Raw genomic sequence first — 10,770 nt, 5'->3', positions numbered from 1 at the left:
ATGATGGCGAATAGTTGTTTTCTACTTTACTGTGAGGAAAATTTCTATATAAAAACACCCGTGAACTCCCCAGAAACTTGCAAAACTCAAGATTATGACAAAGGTCATCCGAGACTCACGATTTATGTACAACACAGTTTAATTTGTGGCAATACGACATTGAAATTTATTGTAAAAGCGTCATAAAACTAAATTTTCAGAACAGTTGTGTTTCTTATTTTATTTATATAGAATGGAATTGCTTCATGCACATCTGGTGTCACTGGTTCGATGTGACATTATCAGCACGCAGCCAGCTTGCTCCCTTGTCGGTACAATTTTCTCTACGCCTCTGCTCTGCACATCAAGAGGCAAGCGCACGTCAAAACAAAATGCTAAAGTCCGTAGTTTCGTCATCAGCAGGTAACCACATATTGTTACTTGTGCAAGTGTAATAGAAACTTTCGACGTCGGCAGATCGAATAAAGCCTTCATCTCTGACACAAAATGATGTCACAGAAGCTTATTTTTAAGAGTGTAGTTGCCGTCGTGTGTGAACCTGAGTCGTGATTCCTTGGTTTAAATCTTTTAATTTGTTGTTTTAGTTTCCTCATTAATGCATGCTAAAGGGGTTTTTCTTTTAGATAGTTTCTAAGCGTTCGATCGTGTGGATTTAAATTTTATTGTTGTCGCGAGTGGAATAGTGTATGGAAATTTTCGTTCAATTTTGTGTATGAAACCTGTTTGAAATGGCTGTGTGTATTCTGCCGAAGAGCCGATTGTAAGTTTACGGATGTGTTTACATTATCCTTATTCAGGTAGTGCAATTTCTTTGTTCGAAAATTAGAGCCAATATCTGTTATGCTGATAAAACGTATGTTATGTGTGGATATCCAAATGGTACAGGTATAATAAATCTAAACCGTTAAAACTATTTCCTGTCATGCTTCAATATAGAGTTCAATACACTCGTTTTTATCAGCTCCTCGTATTCAAACTACACCTGAACTGCTCTAGCTGAAAGTGCAGGGCTATATCAGTGTTGATGTAACACAATCCACGTTGTAAACATAAGTGCGCAGAAAGAACTCTCATCTGACTAGCCACATAGGTACAACTTATTTCATTCACGGTCTGATTATATCTATGGTTCATGTTGAATCCGAGTTTGTGCCAGCCACTTTCTGATTAGAAAATTTTAGGACTGCCTGGTAATTAAATATTTAAATAAATTCATTACATAATTTGAGAACACTTTTCTCTGGTTCCAAAGAATTATTTCAAGTTGCTCACCGTAATCACAAAAAGTGCAACATATACAATATCGGTCAATTATTAACGCTGAGGCACGTTGCAGTGTGTTGAATTTGCTTACGTTAGTTTAGGATCGAACTAACTGAAACGAAAATAAAGTGTGCTACAGCACAATTGCACAATTTCCGAAATTACTTTCAAATTTAGTTCTCTTCGACAATCGTTATATCTTCGACACCGCAGGGGGCTTATTTGAGTGTTCTTGATAACCTGAAAAGCTATCAATAAATAATTCGTTAAGCACAATATACGGCTAGGAAAACTTTTTACTACGTTCTGAAATCGAAAAATTCAGATTTAAATGCCTTATTTGATCAGCAATCATAAAATATCTTGTATTGCTTCGTAATTCGAGAAATTCGACTACCGTGCAAGCACCATATTCAAAAAAGTGCCTAATTCTGAACCTGTGCCTGTTTTAAATATGGTGCTTGCACGGTATACTGGGTTTAATGAATGTCTTGAAAATTCTATCGTTGGTTTAAGCTTGTTTTATACACTTACTCTCTCTTTGCTTTCGGAAATTTATTGGTAATAGTCTAGATTCATGGTTACTTGCTTAGCTGGCTTGCCGTCCTAAGACAAAGCCTGTTGAACAAAGTTTCTCCATGTAACTCGGTTGAGGGCTACCGCTCTCCAATTCCTCGGACACCGAGTACTCTCCGCCAGATCTCGCTCCACCTGGTCTAAACATCTTGCTCGCTGCGCTCCTGGTCGTCTTGTTTCTACCGGATTTGAGGCGAACACCATCTTTGCAGGGTAGTTGTCCGGCATTCTTGCAACATGCCTTGCCCATCGTATCCGTCCAGCTTTAGCCACCTTCTGGATACTGGGTTCGCCATAGAGCTGTGCGAGTTCACGGTTCATACTCCGTTCTCCTGTACACCGCCGAAGATCGTTCTTAGCACTCGTCGTTCGAAAACTCCGAGCACTCGCAGGTCCTCCTCGAGCATTGTCCATGTTTCATGCCCGTAGAGAACAACCGGTCTAATAAGCGTCTTGTACAGGGTGCACTTTGTACGGAGACTTAGTCTGCTCGATCGCAATTGCTTGTGGAGCCCATAGTAAGCACGACTTCCGCTGATAATACGCCTCCGAATCTCACGGCTGGTATCATTGTCCGCCGTTACCAGCGAGCCAAGGTAGACAAATTCGTCAACTAAAACTCATCGCCGTCGATCAATATACTACTGCCCAAGCGGCGTCGTTCGGCCTCGGTTACGCTGGCCAGCATGTACTTTGTTTTAGACATATTTACCTTTAATCCAATCTTTTCTGCTTCGCGCTTTAGTCTGGTGTACTGTTCAGCCATCGCCACAGATGTTCTGCCGATAATATCCATCATCGGCAAAGCAGACGAATTGACTAGATTTGTTGAATCTTGTGCCCCGCGTGTTGATATCCGGTCGGTTCATAACACCTTGTAGGGTTATGTTGAACAGCAGGCATGAAAGACCATCACCATGACGAAGCCCTCTGTGTGATTCGAATGCACTTGACAATCCACCCGAAATCCGAACACAGCACTGTGTACCATCCATCGTAGATTTAATCAGTTTGATAAGCTTTCTGGGGAAGCTGTTCTCGTCCATGATTTTCCATAGCTCTTTCCGGTCGATGGTATCATATGCGGCTTTGAAGTCAACGAACAAATGATGCGTGGGAACTCTGTATCCACGGCCCTTTTGGAGGATTTACCGCAGTGCAAATATTTGATCCGTTGTAGACCGACCTTCGACGAAGCCGGCTTGATAAGTTCCCACAAATCTATTCGCAATTGGTGATAGATGGCGGAAAATGATTTGGGACAGCACTTCATAGGCGGCATTGAGAACGATGGTCGTTCAATAGTTCTCACTTGTCGCCCTTTTGACAGATCGGGCAGATAACCCCATCTTTCCACTCCTCCGGTAGCTATTCCGTGTCCCAAATTCTAACAATTAGTCGGTGTAGACAAACGGCCAGCTTTTCTGGTCCCATTTTAATAAGCTCCGCTGCGACGCCATCTTTTCCAGCTGACTTGTTGTTCTTTAGCTGCATGATGGCCTCCTTAACTTCACCTATCGTTGGGGCTTCCCCGTTTATTGCACCGTCGAAATCTATGTCCCCGCCGCATGGTTCTCCGCCAGGGTGCCATTCAGGTGTTCGTCGAAGTGCTGCTTCCACCTATCGGTCACCTCACGCTCGTCCGTCAGAATACTGCCAGTCTTATCCCGACACATTTCGGCTCGCGGTGCAAAGCCTTTGCGGAATCCGTTCAGTTTCTGGAAGAACTTTCGCGTTTCCTTAGAACGATGCAGCCGCTCCAACTCTGCATATTCCTGCTCTTCCATGTAGCGCTTCTTCTCCCGAAAGATTTGGTTTCGCAGAATCTTCTGTTTGTGTCTTTCCACGTTCTGACGTGTGGCACTGCGTGTCATGGCCGCCCGCGCAGCGTTCTCATCAATCTCTCTCCTACATTCATCGTCAAACCAATCGTTCCCCTGATTCCGGGCCACATACCCGAAGGAGCTCTCCGCTACACTGCTGATGGCTGTTTTAATAGTGTTCCAACAGTCCTCGAGAGGGACTTCTTCCAGCTCGTCCTCTTCCGGCAGCGCAGCTTCGAGTGAATGCGCGTAGTTCCGTGCTTTAGTATTTTTCGTGATGACGGCTTGCAAAGCCTGCTACACCAACCCCTGTTTCGCCGAAGGGCCAACGAAGCTCGAAAGAGCCCTCCTTACCTGTCAGCATACGACTTTGGCTTCCACCGGGGTTGGTTACCCGATCTCCACCAAAGTTGCTCGTATCCCGGCTGGTACCACGAGGAGGTAGGAATAGGAGTTGCTGAATAAGAGGCTATGAACCACCTTAGGGTCTATTTTATGCCTACACGTGCACAAGGCACCGACGGTACACATTATTCAGCCGTTTACCAACCATATACGGCTAGTAAAACTGTTTTTACTACGTTCTGAAATCGAAATATTCAGATCTAGTGAAAGCCTTACTTGATTAGCAGATTTTAATACTTCATTCTGCAATTATAAAATATCTTCTATTGGTTCGTAATTCGAGAAATTCGACTAACGTGCAAGCACCGTATTCAGAACAGTGCCTAATTCTGAGCCTGTACCTGTTTTGAATATGGCGCTTGCACGGTATATTGGGTTAAATGAATGTGATAAAAATTCTATCGTTGGTTTAAGGTTGTTTTATACACTTACTCTCTCTTTACTTTCGGAAATTTATTGGTAATAGTCAAAATTTATGGTTATGGTCATAATTTTGAAGTATTTTAGAGGAGCGATGAGATGCAAGACAGGAAAGCAGTAGATTACGCCATGCTGGAGTTCTTTCTGGTTAGATTCCTTCAGATCGCTTTTATCTGGTATTAGCTTTAATCATTTTAGTAAGCAAAGTAAGGCTTTGGTATAAATGTCTTTAAGACTTGACTCTTCAACGGTAGACTTCGTAGCCGTTTATTAGACATGACAATTACGGGGCTAGTGTAACGATTCTACTGACTGTAGCAGCATCGCCCAGTCTAAATTCGAACATACGATGACTGGCTTGTTAGCATAGCAACGTAACTTAAAGCAGACGTCGGGGACGGGTCAATTAGAGATGGTCGGGTAGTGGAAAATTTGCCCGAAACCCGCACCCGTACCCGTACCCGCCGGGTTCGGGTATTGAAAAAAAATAATTTGCGGGTTCGGGTCGGGTACGGGTTCTTAATTTCTGTTTTGGAAACCGGGTACGGGTCGGGTCGGGTATCTCAATTGACCACATTTAACACTAAAGATGGTCGCGTACCCGGGCACGTATCCGTACCCGACGGGTTGCGGTCGGGTTCGGGTATCAAAAATAATAAACTTGAGGGTTCGGGACGGGTACGGGTTTTTAATTTTTTTTTCTAATCAGGTACGGGTCGGGTTCGGGTATTCAAATTTTCATACCCGACCATCTCTAGGGTCAATTTAATGAGCTGCGAAGTTGGAAAAAATATGTGTACTTTGTAGATTGTTAGTTTTAATTATAGTGTAATACACTGAAGTCGCTTTTTACGCGGTTTCTTTTTACGCGACTATTTTTACGCGGGTTTCGGAATTTACGCGGATGTGCTCAAAACGTCTATTTTTCCGCGTAGTGTTGAAATCCACAAAGTTTTTTTTACGCGAAATTTTGGTTTTTTTACGCGGGTTTCGGAATTTACGCGGTTTTTACGCGGTTTTCGGAATTTACGCGGTTTTTTACGCGGTTTTCGGAATTTACGCGGTTTTTTGTTACGCGGGACGTATCCTGCGCGTAAAAAGCGACTTGAAAGTATTATAATACTTGTGTTTCATATTATTTTTCTTTAGGAAAATACAATAAAATCAATTGATATAATCCTACAACGTTAGCAATATCTACGAAATTTTGATTCGCTACTATTGTACGTGAAGACTTGCAAAAATTACACGTCGTTTAACTGTTGCAAAGGCAAAATCAGCCAAACTGGCTGGTTCTATATCACTGTCGGATATTCATGTATGCCGGTAGCTCTCACATTAATTTGACGCCAAGGTTGTATTCATTGAAAATCACCAATGAGAATATGCACGCGCAAGTCTGTTGTGCCACTCGCCGCTAGATATGATTTGTAGATGTAGATATAGGTTGCTCGAAGTAAGTGTCCAGCTTATCTTTTTCGAGCCAGTTGCTCTCCACCAGTCGTACGATGCTATTCAAAAAAAGGCTTCCCGGTGATCGAATGACTCCTTTCGCTTGGAAAAGGTTGTTGAACCTGTGTCGTCGCGTGATGTGCCGGCTTTAGCTAATCGTTATCATGTATGATTTGACCCAAGCGTGGAATTGTTTTACTCTCTCTTATCACAGATTATTGCGGGCGGTTAATTTCAAACCACTTCCCAACAAACTGTCAACAAAATGGACCGTAGTGCGACGTTCAATATCCGGCAGTAGGAAAAACCATGATCAGTCTTCATATCAGCAGCATTCCGGTCAACAGCAGCAGCAGTATCAGCAGAGTCAACAGTCGAAAGGTAAATTTATTAGAATAAAGAAAAAATGGAGTTGGAAAGCGGGAGCCGGTTGGACTATATTATCCGTTTTGGATTGGTGGTTACTAGCTGCCGGCGGATGGCTGACGTGGCGGGGTGTTTTTCTCCGCTGGACCCCGCTGGGGATTTGCATGGTTGCAGCGGCCCAATGGCACCTGCACAATCGTGAACTAGATCGTAAAGGCCTACCGCGTACGGCCGCTCAATGGCAGGTAAGTGAGTGGCAGTTTCCTACGAAAGGTAGAATCTTAAAATCAAGAAAATTTGAAACACAGATTTATATGCTAAAGATATGAAACCAACGAGTGATGATTTAATTGTTCCTAAAAGTAAAGGTAAACCCATACAAAGAAAAATCTGACCAGAGAGAACGAAGTTATCTCGTCCCAAATTCTTTATAATTAACAAGATTTTATTATTCTGCCTTACGAATATCTGCCTTCAGTTGCTCTCGCTCTACTTTTATCAGTTGTATGAAACCATTATTTAATTTTCTTTATTCATCAATGCAGATGAACATGTATTGCTCACTTCCCCTACGGCTGATGAGCCGATGTTGGGGCTGGTTAGCAGAGCGTCGTGTGCCGATGCCGGCTAGACCGCTTGTCTATGGGCTGTACTCGACCGCGTTTGGCGTAAACATCGACGAAGCAGCGACATCCGATTTGAAGTAAGTAAATCGTGAGTTTTTTTCGGTATTTAAAATATTAAAAGCTATTTCACATCCCATGATTGGTTATTCAAAATTACCTATGTATCAATATTTACCCTCAAGCCAGTCCAAGTTGTGGGAAACAAATGAAATAGTGAAAACATTGTAGTTTGAATATTTAAAACAATTGGTTTTCAGTATATATTGAGGTAACGTAGTACGTAGAATAGATTTATAAATCTGGTGTTTGTTTTATTCCAAATTGTCCTTCTTAATAGAGCTAATCGCGGCAATAAAACTACATTAAATGACTGTATAACATTTTACGCCTGTATAAGTGTGGGTTAAGGAATTTTTCATTCAAAATTAAACATGAAAGCACAATCGTTAATTTATTGCTCGCTTAATCTTGCTCTTGCATTTTTCGGCTTTGGCTTATCGTTTTGTTAAAACTTTATTAACTAACTTGCTATATTTGTACACTAATCACAATATTCCCCTTTGCAGAAACTACCGAAGTCTGGCAGAATTTTTCACTCGTTCACTCAGAGATGATGTGCGTTACATTGACCCCAAAAGTTGCATCGTCTCACCTTGTGACGGGCGAGTCCTTCACTTTGGAACCGCCACCGATTGCCAAATAGAGCAAGTACGTTTTTCTTAAGAACCGGTTTCAAAAATAAAACTACATTGGTCAAACATATTTAGGTCAAAGGTATTACCTACAGCCTGGAGGCATTTTTCGGACCGGCTACGTGGTGCAACAAGGAATGTTCCACTTTTGCTGATAAGCTAAAGAAAAAATCTCCCGACAATGTGCTCTATCAGTGCGTCATCTATCTGGCGCCCGGCGATTATCACCGATTTCATTCACCCACCGTTTGGAAACCGGAATTGAGGCGGCATTTTTCCGGAGAGCTGCTGTCCGTTAGTCCCAAAATCGCAAAATGGATGCCGGGCTTGTTTTGTTTGAACGAACGCGCTCTTTACGTCGGCAAATGGATGCATGGATTTTTCAGCTTCACTGCTGTCGGTGAGTACCTATTTAACGCATGCGTTTAACTGTTCCCGGATCTAACGTAGGACATTATCATTTGACTTTAACCCAACGGATGATTTTCCCACAACATTCGATCAGCTCCCTTGTGTGTAATCTCTCCAATGAATTAAAGTTGTTTATAAATTGCTACGGCAATGTCCTGTTGTAGCGTAGACGGTTTCGCGATAAGCATTGACACGGATCCTCGCAACAGCATAATTTGTAACCTTGCCGTCGGTGAATGATTACTTAATAATCGCGTGACATAGACACAGATTGGTGGGAATCATATGCTGCAAAATAAGTTCGCATGATTCACAAAATCTAAGTGATGAATAGGATGCTTCAAAAATCGAATCAAATTTTTTTATTTCTTTTGATTTGTATGATTTTTTTTTTTTTTTTTTTTGAAATACCATTCTAACATCAGCTATGTATTTGGATTCAATAAATTTCCAGGAGCTACCAACGTCGGTTCGGTGCAAATCTATATGGACGAGAAGCTGAAAACCAACAAATGGGTTGGACTGGAAGTTGGAACTCATCGTCCAGAGTATGACGAGCTTTCACTTCCATCCGGTACTTTCTTGGAGAAAGGAGAGCTTCTTGGACAATTCAACATGGGCAGCACCGTTGTGCTAATATTCGAAGCACCGCGAGATTTCCAGTGAGTATAGTATACATTTCGCTAGCATTTTGATTTTCGGGGCTAATTGATTGATGTTTTTTTTTAAACAGATTCAGTTTGCAAGCTGGTCAAGTCGTTAAACTTGGACAACGCCTAGGTTGTGTGAATAATAACGAAGATGGGGCGGTCGATCCCAGCAAAATTAAGAAAATAATAGAAACACTATAACTGATAGTGATAACCCGTAACTAACTCTTCGTAACTAACCTATAGCTATAGAAGTTGATACCTTAGAGATTTTATCGAATGTTAACCGATCGAAACTCGTGCGATTAGAATTGGCAACAGAGTTTAATTTAAATAGATCACACATGATTTTGTGATATTTTGCAAGCACAGAAGGGCTTTACATTGGAGAATATAGGTAGGTAGGATGAACAAATTGACATTAGAAAGGTATTTTCTTTTTTCGGAAACTACCCAACAAATATTCAGTATATTCAATGGTTTGCAAACAATGTAGTACATATTGTACGTGAATTCTACCGTTGTCATATAAGCTATAATATACTTTACAAGAACTTTACCTCATACTTTAAAGAGTCTAAACATGATTTGACTATATTTGTCACTAGTTTAACGTGTTTGTTTGAAGAGTCATCATCAACATATTCCTGTCATACTTTTCATATGTTCCTCATCGGTTAGTATGGAAGGTAACAAGTATAGAAACACCAAATTCTTATAAATGTTTGATTGCTTTCTTTAATCCGAAATATAAACTTTATCCCTATAAAACATAGAGAAATTTTAACTTACTCCTGTAAAAAGCACGAGCAATGCTCAGAAACCGTGAGAAAAAATGTTTGCAAATACCTGAATCCTTTAAAATTTTTGCTTCAACTTTTTCTCATCTGTCTGAAACAGCCCACAAATCAAGCCATTTTTGATGTCTTCAGCCAGATTGTTATTTTTTCGCAATTTTTGTTTCTAAAAGTCACGAATTTTAAAAAGCAAAATAAGGGCATATTCCGTTTTACCCTTGCTTCTCAATAAAAACTCATTTCAGGCTGCTTCGTGTTCTTTTTATTAGTTTCGTCGCTAAAACGTTAACTAGTTTTGGCCAATATTAATGTCGAATTTGTTTATTCAATCCGGATTGGAACTGGATGAACTTTTTGTGTTCATTTGCTCCTATCTGACAGATAAAATTCATCCAGTTTTAACCCGGATTGAATAAACAAATTCGACATAAGATTCAGCGGATTTGATGAACAAACGTCAAATTTTTGTTTATATTCAACATTCTTTTTTTCTCTTTGCGCTACCTGGTTGTTAAACAGTTTTGAAAAATGAGTCAAAACTGCAACCGAAATTCTTACAAAGCTTTGGATTTCTTCGGATTTGACGAAGATTGTGAACAAATAGCATGGATTTGAAATCTCCAATGTCCAAAAACTCAATATCTTTTCATGCTTCTAATTCATTATTATCCATTTTTGTGGGGTTAAAAGATCACTACTGAAACTAACTTTGAGCATGGTTCAGCTGGTCATTAGGCTGAATCTGCAATATAAGTTAGTAAATCTATAGAGTAAGAAGGGGTAAAAGTGCGATGGGGGTAAAAGTGCGGTTCAATGATTTATCGGTGCAGATTCCGAGCAAATTGACTACATTGGCATGGAAGTGTGACTACTTTGACAGCTTGAATCTAACGTAAACTTTGGTTGCTTACGAAGCATAGTTGCTGAGTTATGTGCAAATGTTAATTTAGGGTGTTTTTGATGTAATTTTTCGTTATTCGGCAAATACGATATCAACAGGAGGATATTAGGGTTTATTTCTAATTCCCGTCGTAGTAAGTAAAGCCACTCTAATTTTCATCATTTCTTGGATGGATATTATGAATACTCCAAAAGTTCTTGTGTTGATTTGACTCAAACACACTTACCTTCCGATCCGTGCACTTTGAATTCACTAAAAAGCATTTTATTGAAATTACGCAACTGACTTTATTTCTTAAATTCGTCGTACCGTTTTAAAATCCGTCCATTAACATTTTTCATCGTCCGAACTAAAAATCACAACAAGAACGTTTACGAAATTAGCGGGC

General features: G+C 40.6%; 1 protein-coding gene across 2 annotated transcripts; it reads left to right on the top strand.

Annotated features, from left to right (window-relative positions):
* The first annotated feature begins 638 nt into the window (after window positions 1-638).
* Window positions 639-9,384, top strand: LOC128742627 (phosphatidylserine decarboxylase proenzyme, mitochondrial). 2 transcript variants are annotated; one of them, XM_053839045.1, is made up of 8 exons: window positions 639-760; window positions 6,154-6,320; window positions 6,408-6,550; window positions 6,851-7,008; window positions 7,498-7,639; window positions 7,699-8,023; window positions 8,489-8,696; window positions 8,768-9,384. In XM_053839045.1, the coding sequence occupies exons 1-8, from the start codon at window positions 729-731 to the stop codon at window positions 8,883-8,885; spliced, it is 1,293 nt and encodes a 430-aa protein (XP_053695020.1). In that variant the 5' UTR covers window positions 639-728; the 3' UTR covers window positions 8,886-9,384. The 2 variants fall into 2 exon arrangements, with proteins under 2 accessions (XP_053695020.1, XP_053695019.1); XM_053839044.1 differs by having other exon boundaries at window positions 6,154-6,550.
* Window positions 9,385-10,770: the final 1,386 nt, after the last annotated feature.

This window comes from Sabethes cyaneus, chromosome 3 (genome assembly GCF_943734655.1).
Source record: "Sabethes cyaneus chromosome 3, idSabCyanKW18_F2, whole genome shotgun sequence".
Taxonomy (NCBI): domain Eukaryota; kingdom Metazoa; phylum Arthropoda; class Insecta; order Diptera; family Culicidae; genus Sabethes; species Sabethes cyaneus.
The sequence above is the reverse complement of the archived record's forward strand: the minus strand, read 5'-3'. Positions and strand labels throughout refer to the sequence as shown.

Coding starts and splice junctions, on each gene's coding strand:
- LOC128742627 (XM_053839044.1), top strand. CDS start 729: ATGGCTGTGTGTATTCTGCCGAAGAGCCGATT. Junction 761..6,153: donor ATTCTGCCGAAGAGCCGATT/GTAAGTTTACGG, acceptor CTCTTATCACAG/ATTATTGCGGGCGGTTAATT. Junction 6,551..6,850: donor GTACGGCCGCTCAATGGCAG/GTAAGTGAGTGG, acceptor TCATCAATGCAG/ATGAACATGTATTGCTCACT.